This window comes from the organism of the source record quoted next (genome assembly GCF_019968955.1).
Source record: "MAG: Porospora cf. gigantea A chromosome Unknown PgA_NODE_200_length_29408_cov_335.854, whole genome shotgun sequence".
Lineage (NCBI taxonomy): Eukaryota > Apicomplexa > Conoidasida > Eugregarinorida > Porosporidae > Porospora > Porospora cf. gigantea A.
The window spans coordinates 1-22,055 of NW_027151488.1; the positions used below are offsets into that span (position 1 = coordinate 1).

Below are 22,055 nucleotides of genomic sequence, written 5' to 3' on the forward strand. Positions count from 1 at the left end.
TAGCACTCAAATGGCGCAACGTCATGTTGTCTGGGCCCAGATTCTGTGATGCTCCGAAGTTTGGCCAAGGGAAGGAAGCTGTCTTGCCAAGTGGTTTCTGATATTATTTTGGGTTTTTATTTATTAAATGATCTGAATAACGTTCTATGGCACGCAGAAGCAACGTTGATGTCCCAACGTTAAAGGTACCAGCTCGAATCCGATTTGAGTCGCGTAGCATCCCCTCTAAATCGGATGTGCGTCCGAGCAAATACTATCGACATAGCGAAGAGTCCCAACCCCACCATAGCCATAACCGCTGACTGCGTCCATACACCTGGAACAAAATGTAAAACGGGTCCCAGCGCACCTCCCAAGCGTCCAAAAGCTATGGTGCACGCCATTAGGGACGGAATCTCATCCGTCTCGAAAAGCAACGGCGGTAGAGCGAACACGCCCACACTTCCGTAGCTCTGAACGACCGTGAGCACACAGAACAATGCCTGGAAGACATAGAAGTCGGCAGAAGTGTTGCGCAGTGCGCTGAGATGGTAGAGCCTCAGTAAGCTCATGAGTAGGTAGTCCACGCCCAACAGCATGAAGGTCATCGAAAGATGCGGCCATACCCCCCAAATCTTTTGCAGACGGTAACCTGTGATGACACCGACAGTATCGAAAACACAGCCGGCCAAGTGGAATAGCAGCATGGATTGGAAGCTCGTTTTCGCGAAAGGGTCATGATCCACCTGAAAATGCACTAAGTACCAGGCAACGTTGAAGATGAAGGACCCCGCCCCCGAAATCAAAACTCGCCTTCGCCATGAAGGTCTTTGCGGTGGATCTTCGCTCCAGGCTAGGCCTTCAGGAACGATATCAGCTTCCACTACGTCCAATCGACGCATCTCGCTGAAAAACGAGGATGTGTGGTGCGAGACGGGTTCTTTCAGGTTGGCGGCGGTTCTTTGCAGTGTAAATCGCTGCGAGTGGTCCACTTGTGAGCCAATCCACAGAAGCGCAAACAGTGGGAGGGAACCCAATAAGGTGGTTAGCCGAACAGCCCACAGAAGTCGATCGTAAGGGCTTGAAACTCCATGAAACAAGAACCAGCTGAGGCTTGTTATGAGATGTGGAAGTCTGCAGGTCGCGGTCAGCGCCATTTGAACGTTTCCCAAGATACGGACTGCCGCGTGCAATGGCATAGTAGTTCTCATGGTTGTGACGGTGGTCAGCAGCAGCACACAACCCGAACCCAGCCCCAAAAAAAAACTGAAGACGAAGAACCATGTGCTGTTCAACGGCGCAACCGCGGCAGCCAAGCAAGCGAGAAGAGTGGGGATGGTGCTACAAAGAAACGGTGATGGCAGCGACCACCTCGACATCAGCAACCCCAACCCTGCTATTCCTGCCGCTGACCCCAACAATGCCACACTTGCGGCGTAGTGGTATTTCTCACCTTCCGGCAGTACGATGAGGACGGCCTCCCCTATTGCGTCCACCAAGCTAGTCAGGTAGACAGCTCCCACACAGCTGATGAGGAAGACTCGCTTGGCAATCATGTTAGTTTATTTCCTCTGTGTCAGCGATACCCATTTTCGTATATGCTTTGCTTTGCTGTTGAAGTAGCCGTGTTTATTGGGTGAGTAAGAGAGTTCACAAGTGTCTTAACGGTACGACTTCTGATACCGGGCTCTAGCACCGGGACCTCCGAACTTCTTGGGTTCCGTTCTTCTGGGGTCCGCAACCACCAGCGATCGATCGTAGGCCGCAAGAGTATCGCGAATCTCCTTCTTAGTCTGCTCGTCGACATACTTCTGGGTATAGGCGATGATGGCCTTCGAAATAGCCTGACGAACGGCATAGATCTGTGCTACGGGACCGCCTCCCTTGACTCGGACTCGTATGTCCACCTGCCCAAAATGCTCTTCAGGAAGTAGAAGCAGAGGCTCAAATGCCTTGATTCGCAACGTAGACGGTTCAAGGAACTCAAGAGGACGCCCGTTGACACGAATACGTCCGAACCGATCACCAGTGCACATAGCAACAGCCACGGCGGTCTTTTTACGTCCGCATGCCTGCACTCTCTTGACTGCCTGTGTCCTCTCGCTCATCCTGAAGGCCGCAGCTAAACCAGGAATTATATCAGTCCGTTTTGTCCTGACTAAATCGGCGATTTCTCTCAGCACTCACGCCCCACCATGAGACACAACAACAAGCTCCCCTCATCCCACCGAGGCCCTCATTGGCAGCGTCATGTGAAGACGTGGTTTGACCAGCCTATGCGCCACGCCCGCCGGTATAAGGCCCGCCAGGAGCGAAAGGCTCAGGCTGGCGTTCGTCCTATGAACAAGCTGCTGCCGGTGGTCAGATGCCAAACTGCGAAGTTCAACTGGCGTCAACGCTTTGGCAAGGGCTTCTCTCTGGCTGAGCTTAAGGCGGTCGGCCTTACGGCGCTCGCTGCTACCACTATCGGTATCCGCGTTGATGCGCGAAGGAACAACCAGTCTGAGGACGGGTTCAACACTAACGTGGAGCGCCTCCAGACTTACCTCAACCGCATCGTCGTGTTCCCCAAGAACGGACAGGCGAAGAAAGGTCTTGGCGGCATTCCCGATGACGTCACCAAAGAGCAGGCCAAGGACGTAAAGGGGAAGGTACTTCCCGGCTGCGACCTCAGGAAGGTGTTCCCCGTTCCTACGATCAACACCGACGTCGTCGACTACGATGAGGCTCTCCATGGCAAGGCGTTCAAACGGGGTCTGGGGAAGACGTACTCGCGCGAAACGTTGCAGGCACGCGAGGCGAAGGAGAAGAAGCGTAAGGGCAGGAAGTAATCTGTTGTGTTGTTTGTTGAACGTTCTCTTTGGGCACACTCACGCACTTTGAAACATCACCCCAACATCCAAAACATGCTTGTAGTTGAGGGGATGAGTAGTAGTTGTGGGGTTATATGAGTAAATCGATAATTGTGTCTAGCATAATGGGTAAGCTGCAGTTTGTGTTTCTGGGTTCAGGGTGGAAAAAGGATGACATTTGGATCCACCTCGAACGAGCAGTTTGGCGTTATTCCCTTGAGATGAAGAGCGATCGCGTAAAGCATCGGAGTTTTTGGAGCTGCCTTGGGGTGCGTACGTTGACGCCTGCTGCGCACGGTATTGCAAGACGCAGTGACTGCGGTCTGCCCTCATAGGCGCTCTCCACTGTCAATGATGGTTGGAGTTGTCTCCTGATGCGAAAGCGTCGTTTCGGAATCTCAAGTTCGAGGACGCTGAGCTTTTTGCGACGGAGTGTTATCTTCATTTTCTGAGATGTTCTACTGTTTTTGTTCTTTTTTTCCTGTTGCATGATTTTCAGATTTTGCATAACGGGGGATGGTGTATTGAATCCGAATTAACGACCGTTCTACCATCGGATACATTATTTTATGTTTGGCAGTTAAATGTGGACTGAGAATATTTCCAATATGAAAATTGAGTCACAGCACCAAAGAGCATGTTGTGCTTCCATTGTGAGGTTTTAGCATTGTCTTTTGAAGCGGCTGCATGAGACCATTTATCAAGTCGCGGTCGCGGAACAAGAATGTGCAGGGATGAAATCTTTTCTCAAACTGTAGTAGGTGTTTTGCGTGAGGAAAACTATCAAATATATCTCTGGAATGGCTCTACTTTCGACAACTATTCCGAACTTCCCAACGGCTGCTCCCTGAAGTGTGACTTCGTGGCTCTGCGTTGGGGTCGTGGATGCCAAGGTTCACCAGTGAGTGCGGTTTGAACTACAAGGGTTAGGGTCGAGGATGAGACATCAGGTCCATCTCAGAGGGGAAGCTCAGCGTCTTATGGGCACTGAATTCGAGGCACTGCGTGTTCGGGATCTCGAACGATCGGGATATTCGATGCGTGTGACGCAGTATTCGTTCTGGATTCGAACGAATTTTCCGTTACAAAGACGGAACGCCGTTTCAAAAAAAAACGACGAGTCCTTGTATGAAGCCACGAGAACCGCCAGACTATCTGGGAGCCATTTCTTTGGTTTCATGGCTTCCTACCATGGAGCGTCTTACTCCACTCAAGCTATCTCCGAATGTCCCGTCTGATGTGACCGACAAGGATGCACGATCCATCCGCGCCAAAACTTGGATCCGCAGGAGTGGCACGTGGCGCATTCCTGGGGATGTCTGGCTGGAATCAATCAGTGAAGCCTGGATTACAATTCATGACTTCACCTCAGCATTGAGGTTCTGTGCCTCTCGGCTTGGATACTTCAAGAGACATTCATTCCTCTCTGGGACGCTGAGCTTCTTCGATGGAATGTTATCTTATTGCTCTCAGCAGTCGTTGAGTCCGCATTCAGTGTCTGAGCCACTTCTTGCAGCCGTGTATGATAATTTTTTTAATGCTTTTTTCCAGATTCGACCGATTCGAAAGTCGTGTGACCGATTCGCTGAACGAATCCGATCTGATAATATCTCTTCCTTTGTAGCTTTTTCCAGATTACTGGAGATTTTTCCAAATTACTGGAGATGTTTCCAGATTGTTAGAGATTTTTCCAGATTGCTGGAGATTTTTCCAGATTGCTGGATACGAAGGTCTGAACAAATCCAACACGGATCATGCAAAAATTCCGTGTGATAACCAGTCAAGCAGGTGAATCGCTCAAGGAAATCTACCAAATATACCCCAAGAATGGCTCAACTTTCGACGACTTTTATGAACTTCCCAACAGTTGTATCTGCGCAGTGAAGTCGGAGTTGCAGATCCAATAAACGTGATTCAAACCCTTTCGACTATATTGTGGTGGAGTCCAACGGAGTTGCAGATCCAATAAACGTGATTCAAACCCTTTCGACTATATTATGGTGGAGGTCACCCAATATGAACCAGGTCTTCCGCCCCAACCCCTAACTGGGTTTTTCGGCCAAGAATGGGAAGCTGCCAAATGGGTCGCAAAATAGAGTCACAAGCACCAAAAGAGCACTTCCGGCGTTGTCTTTTGAATGGGATTAGTGACGCATCAATGGATCGACTAGACTCCTACTGTCCCTGTCTGCGTTCGTGAAACAACAGCCAAGGGAACAGGCTTGGCTGTTATGTAACAAAGGGAAGAACTCCACATTTCTTAAACCATGACGCCTGTAATTATCATCACCGGTTTCCTAGGTGACTCTTGGCGTATCTTGTGATGTAGGCAGTGGCAAGACTACACTACTGAAGCGTATTCTGCAAAATGAAAATGGCCTCAGAATTGCAGTCATCCAGAACGAGTTTGCTGAAGAGATGGGGATTGAGAGTCCAGTGATAACCGATCAAGTAGGTGAATCGCGCAAGGAAATCTACCAAATGTATCCCTAGAATGGCTCAACTTTCGACGACTTTTATGAACTTCCCAACGGTTGTATCTGCTGCACAGTGAAGTCAGACTTGCTGGTGGCTTTGGAGAGGCTGGTGGCGCGCCAGCAGCTTGTGGGCCCTTTCGACTACATTGTGGTGGAGGCCAACGGAGTTGCAGATCCAATAAACGTGATTCAAACGTTTTGGGTTGATGAGGAACTTCACTCCAACGTGCAGATTGCCGGAGTAATTGGAGTCGTGGACGCCAGTCGGTTTCAGCGGTGAGTGTTCAACTACTAAGGTCTAGGGTCCGAGGATGAGATATTAGGTCCATCTCAGAGGGGATGCTCAGCGTCTGGGGAATGTCCGCGGCGGTGGATATTCTACCACCTTAGTAGTGTCTTCCGTTGGACGACTGCTGCATCACAATCTCAGCCTTCGTTCGGCTGGAATGGTCCCAATGAAGACATCCGCATTGGAGTCTGAGATGCGTCACCAATCACAGGCTGTAGCAGCCTGGATTGCTTCCCGACGCTGAGAATTTTCGATGGGATGTTATCTTTTTGCTTTTTATGATAGAAGTCGTTGAGTAGAATCCGGCCGTTTATGATACCTTTTTTCAGATTACTGGAGACGAATACTCTTCAATCAGATCTGGTCAAACAAATCGCTTGCTGCAACCGAATTCTTCTGAACAAAAGCGATCTCGTAAATGCGACCATATCCGTTGAAGCGCTGATCAGAGGCTTGAACCCTGAGGCAGATTTGCTGATCACCAACTTTTGCGCAGCCCCGCTGGCCGAGCTCCTGCGGTTCGAGTCGACATACATTGTACCGGATGTGTCGCCGGGGCCTCCTCATTCATGGGCACGGAGCGTCTTGCTGAAGACTACGAAGGTGCAGTCACTGCGGAGGCTAAACACTGAGGTCGGCCGGCTACTCTGGGAGTCCCATCTCGGACCGCGAATATACCGTTTCAAAGGACTGATTCGGGCTTTGGTGGACTTGGAGGAGTACCAACGGGACGGCAAGATCGAGGCCTGGTGCAGTTTGCAAGGCGTTGGAGATGCCTTTGAGTGGCACGTTGTCGGAGACGGAGTGGTGCCGATTACAGCTGAGTCCAGATTGCTGTTCGTGGGTGAGGAGCTGGACAACGGCCAGTTGAATATTTTTGATTGACTGTTGACATGTCACAACAGATCAGACCGCAGCATTTCGCGTGACAGAAATGGCATCATGTCAGTGTAGGAGTCGAGACGACTACCCTCAGTTCTGTGGCTGCTGCTGCTGCTCGCTTCGTGGTGGGATGCTTATCGTAGGCATAGCCTGCTTTGTTGCAGCTCTGTGGTCGTTCGTGGAGTTTGCGGTGGACCCGCAGCAAAACGCTTGGACCCTGCTCGAGCGTGTGGCCTCTGCGGTACTAAGCATAATGGTCGGTTCCTACCTGCTATGGGCAGTCCATATCCAAAAAGCAGATACTCTCTCGTCCCTGCGGCTCGCCGCGAAAATCTACCTACTCACACTACTTCTGGTTGATGCCAGCCTCCTTATCTATGATACCTGGCGGTTCTCAAAGGCCGGCAATCTCGCTGTACCGGGTATGAACGAGACTGCGGCGGAAGCGATTATGGACTTCCAGATTCGGACTGGAGTTCTCATAGGTACCAGGGCCCTGTCAATCGTACTCATTATTGGCGCTGCATGGCCCCTGCTTGGCTCGATGAAATCTCTGGCTCGCGTCTACGAAGCTGGAGGTGACGGGACAGAGTACAAGAGCGCGGTGGAAATTGCCCATCCGCGTCTGGCTGAATGCTTCAACATGGAACAATTAGGTGCCGTCCTTCGCAAGCAGCGGCATGACAGGGAGAGGCCAGAAGGCTGAGAGCCTTTCGAGTCTCTCTGACACAATATGTCACGCAAGGTTGTCTGGTTGAGTGCTATTTTGGCATCGGGTCAACCTGGCCTCAACGAAGTCAAAAACAACAGCAACTACGAGGAGATATCACAGCGACTCGATGCACTCTTTGACGGCGACGATCCACCAACGGTCGACCAGCAAAAACTTGGCCAAGTTCAAGGGAAGTCAAGCGGGATGTCCTCAGGCGCGAAGGCAGGCGCTAAGACTACTGGTCGCCTGGGTCCTTCCTCTTCTGATCTCGCCACTCAGAAGTTTTCGTCGGACGTTCTGGGGCAGATGGCTCGAATAGCGCGAGATCCGTTGCACGGCAAGAGTTGGGCTGATGTGCACGGGGGTAGGAAGCGCCGGTTCTCGTGGGAAGCGGTCTTCGGTGCGGGGTTTCTTGGACGGAAAGAAGGGCTGCCAGAGAGCATCCCCAACTATCTAGAGCGTTGTCCTCTGCACTCTTTCACAACCGGCAGTCTCTGCGTCATGCATTCCAATGGACCCGTCGACAGCTTTCAAGACGCTTCTACGACCGCAGCCTTCTTCGTGACCAAGCAGGATTCCTGCGAAGGAGGTGCTGCCTTTCAGGCCGACATCGCTCCCTCCATGAGAGTCGCGCTGCATCAGTTCTGTGGATGGAGTTGGCCGTCAACTGAGGTGTGTGCAGAGCTGCCCCTGGGGGTCCCACCGATGTGCCCTTTTGGTTTCGTCAGAGAAACCACCAACCCTGACTTCTGTGAAGCGTCTCTTCGGTTCCTGGATATGCCTCCGGATTGCACGCCTCCCCTCCCGCTGCGACCTTCACGCCAGGAGCTGGAAGCGTGTAGCACCGGTTTTCCGTGTCACGTGCCGCGCACTTCGCTTTACGACCAGCCTTGCCCGAAGGGTTGGCAACTCGTCAGAGTCGGGGTCTGCCAAGCACCCCGCGACTACCCGGGGCCTTGTCCAAGCTATCAGCGAGTCGTAGCTAAGAGATGGAGGCCGCATGTGGCTACTGTTTGCATAGTTTCGTGGGACTAGAACACCACTCGAGCACTCGAAGCTCACCAACCGCCAGCGACCTACTTCTCATAGACGTGATGCTTCCCAATGGCAACGCCAGGGGCTGACGTTGGCTGCGGCGTAGGCGATGAGACGTTTTGGGTCGGTTTGCAGGCGGCTTGCAGTTTTTGCTGAAGTTCAAGGATCGGGCCGTGGCGTCTCTGACGGCATTGTGCTCAGCCACGGAAGCCGTATTAAGTCTACTCAACGTCGCCCGCAGTTGTCTGCCAGCCTTACACTCCGATTCCGCTCCCATGCGACACATCTGGCAGCCGACCCAATGCTTCTCTAGTTTGACAGCTGCCTTCACATTGTAATGGTTAAAGGCTAGGGGTGGCTGGCGCCACGAAACCGCCAAGGGCACCTTGACCAACAGATCCAGGAGGCTTTGCCAATCGCTCTTAGCGGCAGCCCAGGGGGATGCGTCGTCGAGGATTCGCAAACCCATTCGGAGCCCATGGCGAAGAAGTGCGAGGGCGTTGGTGTAGGTGCGTTCAGGCTGGAAGCAAGGGGCGCCCTCGAGGCCTGAGGCGATGTCCAAATGGCCTGTGTCATTGAGGAAGTCATAGGGCGTCGGTGCCTCCCCGAACGCTTCCAGTGTGCTCATCTTGATGCGATCTAACCACAGACCGAAACAGAGAGCCAGTTCGGCAGATGGGCCGAACTCCGATTGGAGTAGAAGGTTATACACAATCGCCTCCTGGCAGTAGAGTTGTAAGACGCTGTATAGCAGCCGGAGGATGACAATGCGCGTGAACTGACTGGCGTGAGGGTCATCAGGCAAATCGCTTATGAACTCAAACGGGATGTTCTCGGTTGTCAGCTGCTCGGTTATAGCCTGGTGGTTGGGTTGGGCGTGCTCTATGCGGAGGCTTCTAATGCTTGGTTTAAGCCGCGAGGATTGCCAAATTTCATCCAGCTCAGCACCCGTCTTCACAGCTAAGTCCATGTCTTTTGTGGGAAGCGTCGATACCACATCAATCCATAAGTCTTCGGTTTCTTGATCCTTGATCTTGCTGGTCGTTTCCAAAAGATGCAGAAGGTCTTTGATGTAGGCCTGAGTCCTAACCTTCGATCCAGTTGCGAGGTCAACCTCAGCTGAACCTGCGCCTTCCAGCACATCCAGTCCCATAGCACTGTATTTGCGTTGAAGACGTTTCGATGCGAATCGAAGCTCTTTTGGTGTGGCAGGTGTTGAAGTGCCGACCAATCTCATGATGCCTGCGAAGGTACCCAGCACAGCCCAAGGACTGTCCGGATCCACCTCCTCGAGGAATTTTTCGTGTGCGATGTACACGACTACGTCTCGATCCGCGTTCCGCATGTTTTTAGCCTCGCAGTACGCAAGCTGCAAGGCGAGCTGCATCCCCGCAAGGCCTTTCTCAGCTCGCACGCTCGGCAGTGATCGGAGCTCAGCCATTGCTCGTTGCTGTTGATCGCCGTCGGCAAATGCCGCTTTGGCATACAAGGCCCGGTCCCAAAAGGTCCACGCAGCGACCCACGGTGCCCTCAGACTGACGTCCAATAGATGCGTGAAGACATCACGGTCCTGTGAATTCAGCAGCGTGGAGAGGAATCGCCTGTCTCTCAGTTCACAAGCAATATTTGTCATCAAGAGCCGTTCCTCTGCCGAGTGAACACGATCACTCCGAATGAAGGCCAGTCTCTGATCACTAACCCATCCAACGGCGGCCGACAGTAAGTGTTGTGCCTCCTCAAACGACTCAATGTGGTTATTTCGAATGAAAGTAGCCACCATTTCGTTCACCTTTTTCTGAGCTCCCGCCTTCATTAAGAAACCTTCACACGGCGATGCACAGGCTCCTCTCGAAGCAGAAAAAAAGGAGCTGCATCAAAAGGGAATTCAATCCTCACGCGTACCGATGGCTCAGCTGCATTGACGAGAGCAAAATATCTTCGCTGTATGAGATTTGGTGCACCTCTAGTCGCATGAAAAGCAGAATTAGCTGCCTGCTTAAAAAATAAAATAAAATTAGTGATCCGTTTAAACATTAGTTTGTTTCCCGTGTTTGTGGCCTTTCCTTAGCAAGGAAGTGCGGGGTGGCCTAGAGCCCGGCCTAGAGCCCGGAGACAAAACGGATGGTGACGGAACCGGCCAAAATGAGCGATTTAACCGGGACTCTCTACAATGGCACCTAAGGAGAAGAAGACCAAGGCCCAGATCGCTGCCGCCGCCGCCGCGGGTGGAAAGCGAGGCAAGAAGAAATGGGCTAAGGGCAACGCTCGTGACAAGGCTGAGAAGGACGTGCTATTCACGAAGAGCACACTGGACAAGCTCTTGTCTGACATTCCTAAGTCCAAGGTCATCACTCCCTCTATTGTGGCGGAGCGGCTGGGAATTACTGTGTCTCTGGCAAAGATTGGGATCACACACTTGATGGAGGATGGAAGAATCAAGCAAGTGGGAGATCATCATGCCCGCCAGCAGATATATACTCGATGCACCACTGCCTAGTAGAGAATCTTAACCCAAAAACAAAAACTTGATTTATGTCCTCTTCTGTCCTCGAGGACATCCGGCAGCGCCATGAAGACATCGAGTCGCTCGAGAAGACAGCTGCGCTGCTTTTCAGCGAAAAACAAGTCAACAAGCATGCCCGGCTACTTACCCCTGCCCAGCAGCAACGCCGCGTGTTCCACGACCACGCGACTCGAGGCGCTGTGCACCGCCTGCAGCTGAGCTCGGCTCAGCTGATTGAGCTGTACCGTGATGTCGATGGAGCCAGAGCCGAGGAGGTCGCTTTCTTGGCAGGGGAGAACCCAGATGGTAACGTATGGACCAACTTTTACGATCGGTTGGCTGAGATCCGCCTCCAACACAAGAAGAGTGCTCCTATAGGCGTGAAGCCCCTCACTGAGCATTCTGATCCGGCCCTGTTCTTCAGGGACGTGATTGTTGCTGGGCTTCAAGACGAAACTGCTACTGAGACCTCGATGAAGCTGGAGCAGGCTCGGCTTGAGAGAGTACTGGCTGACATTGCTCCTTGGGATAGCGGGGCGATTAACCTCATCTTCACCGGAGCGGAGGACCGCGGATGTCAAGTCGACCTGGAGCCTCTACGCACCGACTATTGTAACTTGCGCATCCTTCGAGAAATTCACGTCAATGACTTCGTTAACACTGAGAAAGCGCGGATCAAGAAGCATGCAGCAAGCAAGGGTAACATCTCCATAGAGGAGGCTGGAAACAAGATTGACTGGGCATCCCCTGAGATCCAAAACAGACTCGTTTTTGTGGACGTTGACCTCGTGCAGTACCTGCGAACCTTTGACCGATTCCATGACGTTCCTCGTCGTGCCAAATACCGCGTGACCGAGTACGAGCGGTATGTCGATGACCTCGCTTCCTACCTGGCTGGATTCTTTTATCGCCAGAACCCTCTATCGGATGCCGCCAAGATACGACAGCAATTCGATGCTGACTTCGAGCATAGGTGGGCATCAGGAAGCATTCCGGAATGGGTAACTCCGACTCACAACCTCCCTTTATATTGTCCGGCTACTGATTGTCTGATGGCCACAGAAGGTACGCGAACAAGCCACATGAACTCGAAGAAATACAAGAAGGCACTAACGAGAATGCAGAGCCTTTCTCCGGAGCAGTTAGAGACCCGAGCGAAGGCTAGCGAGGCTTTAGACAAGCACGTAGCCAGCCAGGAGGCACTGGTACAGCGCTACAGAGAGCTTCTCGGAGACACGATAGCGCACACGGTGGAGGTGCTGCAGAAGAAGCAGTCGCGGACAGCGTGGGAGCTCGAAGAAGCCCGTGAGGAGGAGTATGCTCGTGAGGAGGAAGAAGAGGAGGAATCTGAGCTGTCGTCTGACTTCGATGACGCCGATGACAATACTCCCACCTACAACCCTTTGAATCTGCCCCTCGGTTGGGACGGCAAACCCATCCCCTTCTGGCTTTACAAACTTCATGGCCTAGGACAGGAATTTCGATGTGAAATCTGCGGGAACTACTCGTACTGGGGGCGGCGAGCCTACGAACGTCACTTTTCTGAATGGCGCCACGCGTTCGGCATGCGCTGTCTCCGGATTCCGAATACGTCCCACTTCAAGGAGGTCACCAAGATTGAAGACGCGCTTGCGCTGTACGACCGCCTAAAACGCACCGCACAAGTTCAAGCGTTTTCTGCGGAGCGAGATGCGGAGTTTGAGGACGCAGAAGGCAACACTATGAGTTTACAAGAGTATATGAGGATTCACGGCGGCCGTGCGCCACCATAGTCACTGCTCCAAGCGGAGTAGGATGTTGGACAGCTGCCTAGTCTTGGTATGAGCCATGTCGCGCATATACTGCCGGTGGAGAATCCTAAATGTAATTCGGGTGCGTGCGGAGCCCTGGGCATTCTTGCACACGATGACGTATGTTTTACTGGCGGAGCGCAGCTTGCGACACGTGAGAGGGTAGTTGGAGATAGCCTGATCCTTTTGAATGGACGTGCGGCGGCTCCGTATGAAGTACTGGTGTTGCCGGTCGTGCTTGAAGGCAATCATGTCCAGGTAGTTCTGCGGAATCTCTCCAGATATGACGCCTGTGTGGAGGTCGAACCGCAGCCCAGTTTGAGGAGGGATTTGAGGAAAGATCTTCCACTCGACATTCTTCATGTCCACATGTCCCATGACTAATGGTTCTAGCCTGACCAAATCCCCAGGTCTAAAGTAGATGCAGGGTCGGGGATCGTCTAATGTTGCGAAGAACTTTTTTGGAATGTCGTAGCGGAGTCCGCTTGGTTTGTGTTCCACCACCTGCGCTCTCATCTGCGCTCGTACAGCCTTCTGTCGGAAGGCCCTTTGGGTGCTTTCTACCTCGCGATCAAGCCGTTTTTGGAGGTCGCCGCCAAGCAGCGCCTCAATTTTGGTCCGAAAGCGTACCGTTACTTGGCTTGCGTCCTGCTTCGACGACTGGTTAAGGGACACCGCGCCAACGATGGTGAACAGCACCTGCATAGCTGTTGACGACACATCCGTCTCGAACTTGATCATGTTGAAGGCCAGACCTAGGAAAGCCACGACGAGTCCCAACACCAGAATAGCCGTTAGTATCGAGCGCAGCTGCTCATTTGTGGAGATTCCAATGGCTTCTATAAGCAGATTTGGTAGGAAGTTTCCAAAAAGAATCTCGAATCCACCCAGCAACTCCTCTGAGTCCAGCGACTTGTCGAAGTTGATGTCCATCAGATTGAACATCCTGCGAACCTGCTTGGCAGGAATTGTAAGATTCATGCGCTCCACAACGTCCACCAGCATCGGAAAGGTGATACCGCGGATCTCGATGGAGAGGAGGAGCGGTCCGACGTCTTCGACGCGCAACAGCCCGTACCTGTTGGTCTTCCTGCCTGTGCGAGCAAGCACTTCGTTGATGTCTTCAATGGAGAAGAATGCCTCGGGGTCAAGGTGAGACGTCAGGCAGAAGAGAGTGTTCAGAGAGTCCGGCCAGAGGCCAGTCAGCAGCATTTTGGAGAGGGAGAAAGCAACCGTCTCTATGCCAACACACATGCCAGTCGTGGGGTCAGCCCCAGAGGAGTCCATTGACAGCCGCACTGTTTTGAGGGCCCCCTGGGAGCTGCCTTCCTTCGTGAGCTTCATGTACGCGTGTGTGATGTCAATGGGTGACTTGTGTAGGTCGTTCCAAACGTTGTTAAATCCGTACTCGGCCACGTGCAAGTTCATAATCGGCATCAGCATCTTCAGCGCAGACTTCGTGATGCATCCTCCGAAGACGAATTTCGATGAATCCGTGTCCGAAAGCAACGGAGTGGTTCCGTCCAAGTACATGGGCTTCATGAATATTCGAAGCACTCCGTCAGCAAGGTCTCCAGCGGGCTGGGAGGCCTGAGTTCCTTTGAAGCCTCTGAGTGCGGCAACCAGATGCCACATGATCTCAGAATTCCGCCTGGATATTGACCATCCCAGACGGGTAATCACCCGGTTGAATGCCTCAAAGGGAATGTGCTGGCGGTCAGCCTCACTCGTCATGATAAGTTGGGCCTGCCGCAGGAACTCCATGGTTTGACTTCGACTGAGAAAGCCGTTGGAGAAGGAAGAAAGCTTGGTGTAGGCGTGGAATATTTTATTCCCCCACCCTGGATCACCATGGAGGTGCATCCAGTCTACGATTTGAACATTTCGGTCAATCGCCAGGTCAAGCTCCGTGACAGATTTGTCCTCATGTACTCCCAAACTATCCAGCGCATCCACGAGACTCACTCCGCTTTGTATGCTGTTCGTCCAGTCAGTCTCCAAACGTCCGAAGCAGATCTGTAGACTAGCAAGGTTGACATGTCCATCAAACAGGACCGTGAGAGCCTCATCCGTGAGATCCACAGCCAGCCATCCCGTTCCGCTGGAAAGACTCATCACGATCTTACGTATGTTTAACTCGTTCCTGAAGGCAATCTGTCGCTCCTTCAACAGATGTAGGCGCCTTCCAAACGCTGTACCCTCCTCTTCTTTCGCTCGCGTGTCGCAAGCGGCGCGTTCTGTATCCGTTAGTGTCAACGGCAACTCCTCTTGGGTAAGGTCCACGCCAACCAGCCAAAATAGTAGGTGGACCGAGTGGATTGGCAGGAAGTTGGAGAAGAGTCCTTCCATAACGGCAACGAGATGATTCACGTTCATGGGCTTGATTGACCCATCTGGAAGTCGATGGGAGTGCTTGTTGATCAGCTCCAGGAAGAACTCGGTGGTCTCCTCTCGCTTGCACTTGTATGATGTCAGGGACTGGAAGCGCTTCGTGGTGGCGTCATGGTAGCCCAGCGGTGAACTCACGACCTCGTCATCAGTCAACAACTCCAGCTTCAGCAGAACGCTCACGAACCATGACAGCTGCAATTCACGCACGTGAGACCCTGCGCCCTTGATCGTGGCGGTCCACAATTCAACGTCCTCGTCGTGAAGCATACGGTATTCGTAGAGCTTGTAAATCACATCGTAGTATGTGGCGGGCGGATTTGAAGCAAGAAACCTGCGGGTGCTGGGACTCAGGTCGTAGGTGACTAGTCGGATAAGCGGATTGACGATGGTGTCGACTTTTAAGGTGATCTCGTCCACGATGTCTACGTCGAAGAACCTAGAAACCACTGCCCGGACCGCATCAAGAGTGAACACATTCTCGCTTTCCAGCACTAGCTGTTCCTCGAAGTTCTGAAGGCACAGGTGCTTCATGAATCCGATGAAAGGTGCGACGCTGACCAAGGCGCGCGGTAACGGGCTGTCTGGGAAGTTGGACTTGAGGCCAAGAACTGCGTCCCCTCCAAGCATCGGAGCTAGTGATCTATACTGCGCCTCGAAGATGCGAAGTCCTAGGAGGTTGGATGACCGGGTGAGGATGTCCATCTTCGAGTTGCAGAACTCCTCCGTGATGGACGAGTATATATGAGACAGCTTCTGCTCGTTGACACTAGCTTCCTGGCTTGTCCACGTCTCTGCAGGGGCATCGTCTTCCGAGCCTGCCTCGCTGAATACATCTCCGTCTTCCGATTCGGAGTCGGACTGTAATACGGGGAAGGAAGTTTGGTAGTCAGCCTCGAGCTCGGCGTGCGCCTGGCGCCCTTTGTAGTAGTCTTCTAGTCTGGCTACGTCCACGGAGCCACCTCTGAAGAAGTCCATGAATGTGCTTGGCTTCCCTAGTCTCCTTACCATGTTTCCCAGTTCCAGCGCGTCCAGACCGCCGTCTTGGTCGTAGTCGAAGACTTCGAATATCATCTGGATCTTAACAGCGTTTGTAAGAAGGTTGCTGTGAGGGTACACGGGAACCACCAAAATGACGCATGTGACTGTCGTCTCTGGAGGAATGTCGGCCTCCTCTATCACTCGGTAATGGTATCGGGGTCCCAATACAATCCCGTCCCTCAACAGTCCCACATCCTCGGATGACATTATGTCCATCAGCTCCGATTGGTTGGCCCGAATGACAGCGCAATTAGCCCAGTCCGCTGCGTGGTGAAGCCTCCTCGCCCTCACATCTCGCAGGCAAATTTCTTTGACCCATCACGAAACCAGGCCTCCTCATGTCACTGACGGCGTACTTCCCGCGAATCATGAGGAAGTCGTGGCTCACTAGCCGATCACTCAGACGCGCCGAAGGCTCGGAAGTGGGGTGGGCGCCCTCATCCACCATTGTCATGCTGGGGTTTAGAGGACGGATCTGTGTAGGTTGCAGCACACGCCAAGACTTCATCATCCGAGCCGAGAGCTGTCGCACTTCCTTATGAATCTTTCGGATACTCTGCTTCGAGGGACCTGTGCGCTTGCCATCGTCGGCTCCGTCGTGGAAGAGAATGCCAGACGAGGAGAACCAGTTGTTGAGCGACAACGACACCAGCTCCTGCAGGTTCTTATGTACAAACTCCGACACCATAGCCTGTGTGTAATGCTTCCGAAACCCACTCTGCTGGCTGCATAGCTGCGATAAATAGACCCAACAACAAACAACACAGCTCCGACGCTTGTGATGTAGGGTAAGTAGGCCACCGAGTTAACCAAACAGGCGATGATCAGCCACATAAAGAGTCCAGTCGTTGTCGCGAAGAAGAAAAGCGCCTTCAACGCCTGTAGGATAGTGTAGGATAGGTGCCAAACCATGTTGACCATCGGAGCGCCGCTGAGAAACTGGTAGCGTCCGAAAAAGTTCATCAGAAACTCCAACAGTAGCGGTGGCACGAGCAACACTAGCAGTTGCGGCAGCGGCGGGTCCAGTGACATAAGGAACCGCAGTGACCTGTCAAACACGAAGTCGCAGACGCATTGGGAGGTGAGATGCAAATGTGGTGAATCCGTGGCTGCGAAAGTCATGTAGTTGAACAGCAGCAGCAGCAAAGCCATTTGCAGAGGAAAAATAGCGTGCTGTCCCACTGCCGCCATAACCAGCATACAGTGAAGTGCAAAGGGCTTGAGGTGGAAGTGAATCAGCATGTACATGTCGTACGCTGATCGAGACCCTCGAAACACTCGAGCCGAGAGCCCTAGTTTGAACCAGTAGAATATGTCGTTGGAAAGTACGTAGCCATCGTAGCTCCGCTCCCACCACCAGCGATCGTCGTTCAGGAAGCAATCCTCAACGATCTTCACCTTCCGAGCCATGGCCTTGCAAATGTCGACGCGGTGAGCTCGACCCTCTCCTGGAAGGAAGTCTGTGTTGTTGAATATGACGACCTTGGATTCGCCTGACACCAATGCCTGCCCAGGAGTGTAAACCGCCTCCGCTGATTCCTCATCGATCTCGAATGGCAGAGGGGGTCGCAGGTTCGGTACGATGCTAATGGTTTCCTCGGTCACCGTGAGTTCGGAATCACGTAGCAACTCCTCCGACAGGTAGACCATCTCCATGTTGAAGGTGCGACAGAAACTCGCGTAGACATACTCCATCTCAGCCAGCAGAAGCGTGCGCGTGACCATGAGGACGTTCGTTTGGCAAAGGCAGTTGGTAAGGTCCTTTCCTGCTGTCTTCGTCATGACAATTATGATGTCGCGGCGCTCTCCATGCTTGTCAAGGTCGCAGTCGACAACCCATGAGTATGACTGCGTGTTCGAAATCGGCCGACCGAAGTTCACTGGGAATATATACTCCCTGCTGGGATGCGACACCGCGTGCAGATAGACGGATTCAGGTTGCTCCGCGGAGGGGGACCAGACCCATGAGAAGGGAAGAGTGCTGCCGTGCTTGGCGATCTTGCCAGGGAGATCGTTTACGAAAGAAGGTCGCGCTCCTAGCTGGCTGGCTGTCGTCACCGTAGGATGCACCATGAGTTCTAGCAGCTCCTTGGAGAACACCTTGCAGCGCAACTTGGCGAAGATACCCCCTTGGTGAGGTAGGTAACACAACTGCGTCAAACGACCGAACTCATTGCGTATCTCGCGCCCCATAGTCCAGCTGTTGGTAACGGCACGTACGACATCTTCCATCTTCATAGAGCACCCCGCGATCCGTGTTCCAGACAGCGGATGGATAAAGTCCAGACGCAGTTCTTCCTGGATGCTGCGCTCCCAAATGACATCGATCGCACCTGAGTCCTCAAAATTAATGTGGTACGTGCCATCAACGCCCTGATCCAGCCGACCTTCAATTGTTAGCTTCTGGGCACCCATGTCATTCTTGGGCAGGTACACCTGATGACTCGAGTGGCAGAATGCCAGTAGCACCTCAAACCTTATCTTACTTGCGAAATTCAGTAACGGCGTTTGCGAGGTCTTTTTTAAGTCCAGGACAACCTTCTCGTCCGGGGCGCGGATGACACAGAGTGATTGCAGATCCCGAGAGAGAAGCTCAAGCTCGATGTGGGCCAACCGGATCGGAACACGCATCGGCGGATGAAGCCGGAGGTTGCGCCGGACGAACACATCTAAACTGTCCAATGCGCAAGGTTTAAAGTACCGACACACCCAGGAGAGCAACTCCATGGTGTTCGTCTCCGTGTCAGTTAACACCTCCGCTGACCAAGCACTCTGGTCAAGCATGTCGTTTTGCGAGTTCAACGCGAGGAGACGAAGTCGATACCGGCTCCGAACGTTCAAATTCCACGTCTGCTTGCGACTTCCGGAGCGGTCTACTCCCCACATAGGGTTGTTAAGCGGCATCTCCACCTCGTATTGTATTCCAGCCAAGGTCTCTACACTGTGAACGCTGCTGGAGTCGAAGAAGCAGACGATATCGTTGGGGTTGAAAAGTTCGTCTTTCAAGTTGTTCTCCATTTCTCTGACCTCATCCAGCGTCAGGCCCTCCAAGTTCTGAGACGCGACGTTAGTTTTTCTCTTTGCAACCTCCTTCACCTTCACACCGATTCGAGAGAATTCAGACGGAGGGTGACCTGTCCATCGGATCATGAACACTTCCTCGAAAGGGTAACCGTATCTCCGAATGACGTTGAGATGCCATTGATTCCCCGGAACGTGATTGATTTCGTGCTCAAGCCGATGTGAGGCATTCGGCTCCACCTGCTCCAGCGTGAGCAGGTTCAGGAAGTAGGTGGTGGCAACGGTATTGTGCAGCGTGTAGGTGATGTAGATGCTCCCGACACAGGAGAAAGCTACATGAAGGGCCAGTGCCACGTGGAATGCACTCCAACTTGAGCCGTCGACGGAAGTAGTGAAGATCTTCTCATGTCGGGTGTCATACAAAATATCAGCCGCTTCGTTGTGGAAGTATGGAAAGAGATTAGGACTCCGAATTGGAGGGAACTCTCGCCATAGGGAGAGGAACTGACCACGGATGAGATCTTCGACGCAGCTGGAATTGTGAGGGACGTTTTTGAACAGCTTGCCGGGATACCCCACATCGGCTGCCGGCATAAAGGCGTCTGAGAAACCGGAATCGTCGTCCAGGTCGAAGAGCGACTGGGTTCCACGACCATAGTCGGTCTCGCGGTTGATGGAAGCCAGGATGGCAGCTGCGAGTGTTTGGGGTCGACACCAAAGTCCAAGCACATGGAGATTTACGCTAAAGCGAGACGGCGTCAGGAGGCCGGCGGAGAACAGTTCAAACAGCAAACTCGGCTGTCCTACGTACGCAAGAGAACTTGAAAATCCCCAGTAGCCCTCAAGATCCTCCACGCCAGTCATGTAGGCACGAGCCACGTAAGCACTGGACGTATTGGCTATCTGCGCCTCCAGCTCTGCCAGTCTGCCGGTAGACTCATCAAGGAAGGCTGGAGTTGCCGCTTGCAGTTGCCCCAGCCAGACGTCGGAGCTTACTGCTGGGTCTCGGTCTGCTAGGCACGTGAGGTAGAGTGGGGCGGAGTTCCCTGCGAAGCCGAATCGCAACGCCCGTGGCTTCTCCCACGCGCTGGTGTTCAGCGCCGGCAATACGGAAAATCGAGTAGTGAGGCCCTTGGACCTAGCCTCGACCTTCACTCCGCGGATTTGGGCTTTGGTGGCAGCCTCAGCTGATAGTTCGAAGTCCATTGGATGCTTGGTCGATAGACTGACAGGTGTGGACTGGGCTCGAATATAGATAGAGTGCTTGTCAGTGATATCGTAATCTTTGTCTATATCTCCGTGAAGCTGAAACTCCAAGGACCCATCTCCAACGTCTAGTCGAATGGAACGAGCATTGATGGATCTGAGATGTACGAATCCGTGGAGTACGCTGAGAGAGAACGAGTCGGCAGTGATGTCCTCAGTAGCAAGGACGTCTATGTAGGGCTCATCGTGGGCGTAGACAATGTTCAAGTCACCGAATTTGAAACCTGGGGTGACAGCTAGCCGAGTGCTGCAGTGGAAGAATGAGGGTCTCGGGTACTGCCGCATGTCGACGTTGATTACGTCGTCGACGACCGACACCGGCGACGCAGAGAAAAAGCTGCTCAGACCTACTTTTGTCACAGAAAACCATCTAAAGGACCGCAAAAAGATCTCCGATTGGGCGTCCTCGGCCAAAGTGATCACGGTCGGACAGTTGCGGGTGTGGATATGCACGGAGTTGCCTGGAGTCAGAGGATATCGGACATCCACTGTCATCACGCCTAACATCAACCGCAGCCCCAAAAAAAGAAACAGCAGAGGCAGACACGCGCCCCAGAAAGCCGTTGTCGGTACCAGTGTAAGTCGGTTGGCGATGCTGATGGACGGCACCCCCAGAACATTGTTGAGCATACGAGTGTTCTCACCAGAGGTGTCCTTGTCGTCAATGTTGGCAACTCGGACGTTGAGAATCTCCATGGCCAGCGTCTTCATCGTCTGCTGACCCAAAGCACGAGCTCGTGCGAAGGCAACATGCTCCGATTCTACAGAGACGTCCTCCCAGAGGTTGTTGAGGGTATCTGTCCGAGGTCGTCGGGTTGGCTCAACCACGGTGGAGAGATTGCGAGGAGGCGGGGACTCTGACGCACAGAGCCGTTTGGAGAGCTCACGATGCACACGCGCAACGTCATTCAGGACGCTTTCGGCACTAAGATTTCGGGACTCGGCTTCAAAATCGATAATCTGGGCGCTCAGAAGCTCCATGAGTTCTTTGTCCTCCAACAGAGATGCTGCTTCTGGTCTATCGGTGATTGGTAGCGAATGCAAAAATGAGTCTGCGCGGTCAGGAGTCAGCAGCTCCGTTAGTGTTTCCGGTTCCTTCTTGAAACGAGCCCAGGTGACTTCGGCTTTGGTTTCCAGTGCAGGGGACTCCAGTGTGTCGGCGCGAGCCCAGGTGACTTCGGCTTTGGTTTCCAGTGCAGGGGACTCCAGTGTGTCGACGCTACAAACAGATGACATCTCCGCTTGACTCGACAGAAAACCTGCCGCTGACTCCAACATGGGGGTATCAAAGGCCACGGATGTGCTGCTGGATGCTATCGAGTGGACTCCTATATTCGCAATCCAGTCACTACTCAGAGAGCTGCGTCGCGATACTTCATTATTTGACTGTGGACCTGAAGGGTCGTCGTGTTCCTCTGAACCTTCTACTGAGACTTCGAATTCTTCGGAATGATGGTGTACTTCCAGGTTCTTGAACAGCGCTGAGGTGTCTTCCGAGACTTCGGTGTCCGACCAGGTAGAATCGCTCGGTACCGCAGGGCACTCCGCTGCCATCCACGGCGTCGGCGCTATTCTGGCTGACAGAACGTCCTCGGCCACGTCTACGGAACCTCTTTGAAGCGTTTCGTCTTCGCTCCACAGTGAAGTGCTGGAATTTACCCCGAACGACTCCAGGAAAAAACCTTCAGACGTTTTTCTACTTACAGGAGCTGGAGATCCTCACCTAACAGCTCTTTGAATTCGACTGACAGGTGCTTCCGCTGACGAACGTCTAGTCATTAATCGAAGTTTTGAAGGCTGCAGCGCTGGAGCCCAGCATT

General features: G+C 52.9%; 9 protein-coding genes across 12 annotated transcripts; 5 read left to right on the forward strand and 4 right to left on the reverse strand.

Moving 5' to 3' along the window:
* Positions 1–179: 179 nt before the first annotated feature.
* Positions 180–1,535, reverse strand: KVP18_001767 (uncharacterized protein; the record flags this gene model as incomplete). Its single annotated transcript, XM_067952091.1, has 1 exon — positions 180–1,535. The coding sequence occupies one exon, from the start codon at positions 1,533–1,535 to the stop codon at positions 180–182; it is 1,356 nt and encodes a 451-aa protein (XP_067811687.1).
* Positions 1,536–1,640: 105 nt separating this feature from the next.
* Positions 1,641–2,087, reverse strand: KVP18_001773 (uncharacterized protein; the record flags this gene model as incomplete). Its single annotated transcript, XM_067952098.1, has 1 exon — positions 1,641–2,087. One exon carries the CDS (start codon positions 2,085–2,087, stop codon positions 1,641–1,643), a length of 447 nt encoding a protein of 148 aa, XP_067811693.1.
* Positions 2,088–2,174: 87 nt separating this feature from the next.
* Positions 2,175–2,810, forward strand: KVP18_001769 (uncharacterized protein; the record flags this gene model as incomplete). The annotated part of the gene is made up of 1 exon (XM_067952094.1): positions 2,175–2,810. One exon carries the CDS (start codon positions 2,175–2,177, stop codon positions 2,808–2,810), a length of 636 nt encoding a protein of 211 aa, XP_067811689.1.
* Positions 2,811–5,909: 3,099 nt separating this feature from the next.
* On the forward strand, positions 5,910–6,482 carry KVP18_001771 (uncharacterized protein; the record flags this gene model as incomplete). The annotated part of the gene is made up of 1 exon (XM_067952096.1): positions 5,910–6,482. The coding sequence occupies one exon, from the start codon at positions 5,910–5,912 to the stop codon at positions 6,480–6,482; it is 573 nt and encodes a 190-aa protein (XP_067811691.1).
* Positions 6,483–6,609: 127 nt separating this feature from the next.
* On the forward strand, positions 6,610–7,185 carry KVP18_001765 (uncharacterized protein; the record flags this gene model as incomplete). 2 transcript variants are annotated; one of them, XM_067952086.1, is made up of 1 exon in its annotated part: positions 6,610–7,185. In XM_067952086.1, one exon carries the CDS (start codon positions 6,610–6,612, stop codon positions 7,183–7,185), a length of 576 nt encoding a protein of 191 aa, XP_067811682.1. The 2 variants fall into 2 exon arrangements, with proteins under 2 accessions (XP_067811682.1, XP_067811683.1); XM_067952087.1 differs by having other exon boundaries at positions 6,733–7,185.
* A 1,012-nt stretch (positions 7,186–8,197) lies between these two features.
* Positions 8,198–10,039, reverse strand: KVP18_001772 (uncharacterized protein; the record flags this gene model as incomplete). The annotated part of the gene is made up of 1 exon (XM_067952097.1): positions 8,198–10,039. One exon carries the CDS (start codon positions 10,037–10,039, stop codon positions 8,198–8,200), a length of 1,842 nt encoding a protein of 613 aa, XP_067811692.1.
* A 357-nt stretch (positions 10,040–10,396) lies between these two features.
* On the forward strand, positions 10,397–10,723 carry KVP18_001770 (uncharacterized protein; the record flags this gene model as incomplete). The annotated part of the gene is made up of 1 exon (XM_067952095.1): positions 10,397–10,723. One exon carries the CDS (start codon positions 10,397–10,399, stop codon positions 10,721–10,723), a length of 327 nt encoding a protein of 108 aa, XP_067811690.1.
* A 35-nt stretch (positions 10,724–10,758) lies between these two features.
* KVP18_001768 (uncharacterized protein) lies at positions 10,759–12,501 on the forward strand (the record flags this gene model as incomplete). The annotated part of the gene is made up of 1 exon (XM_067952093.1): positions 10,759–12,501. One exon carries the CDS (start codon positions 10,759–10,761, stop codon positions 12,499–12,501), a length of 1,743 nt encoding a protein of 580 aa, XP_067811688.1.
* Positions 12,502–22,014, reverse strand: KVP18_001766 (uncharacterized protein; the record flags this gene model as incomplete). 3 transcript variants are annotated; one of them, XM_067952088.1, is made up of 5 exons in its annotated part: positions 12,539–12,586; positions 12,634–16,211; positions 16,240–16,639; positions 16,666–21,931; positions 21,959–22,014. In XM_067952088.1, 5 exons carry the CDS (start codon positions 22,012–22,014, stop codon positions 12,539–12,541), a joined length of 9,348 nt encoding a protein of 3,115 aa, XP_067811684.1. The 3 variants fall into 3 exon arrangements, with proteins under 3 accessions (XP_067811685.1, XP_067811684.1, XP_067811686.1); XM_067952090.1 differs by lacking the exons at positions 12,539–12,586; positions 21,959–22,014 and having other exon boundaries at positions 16,199–16,681; positions 16,723–21,513; XM_067952089.1 differs by lacking the exons at positions 16,240–16,639; positions 16,666–21,931; positions 21,959–22,014 and having other exon boundaries at positions 12,502–16,155.
* Positions 22,015–22,055: the final 41 nt, after the last annotated feature.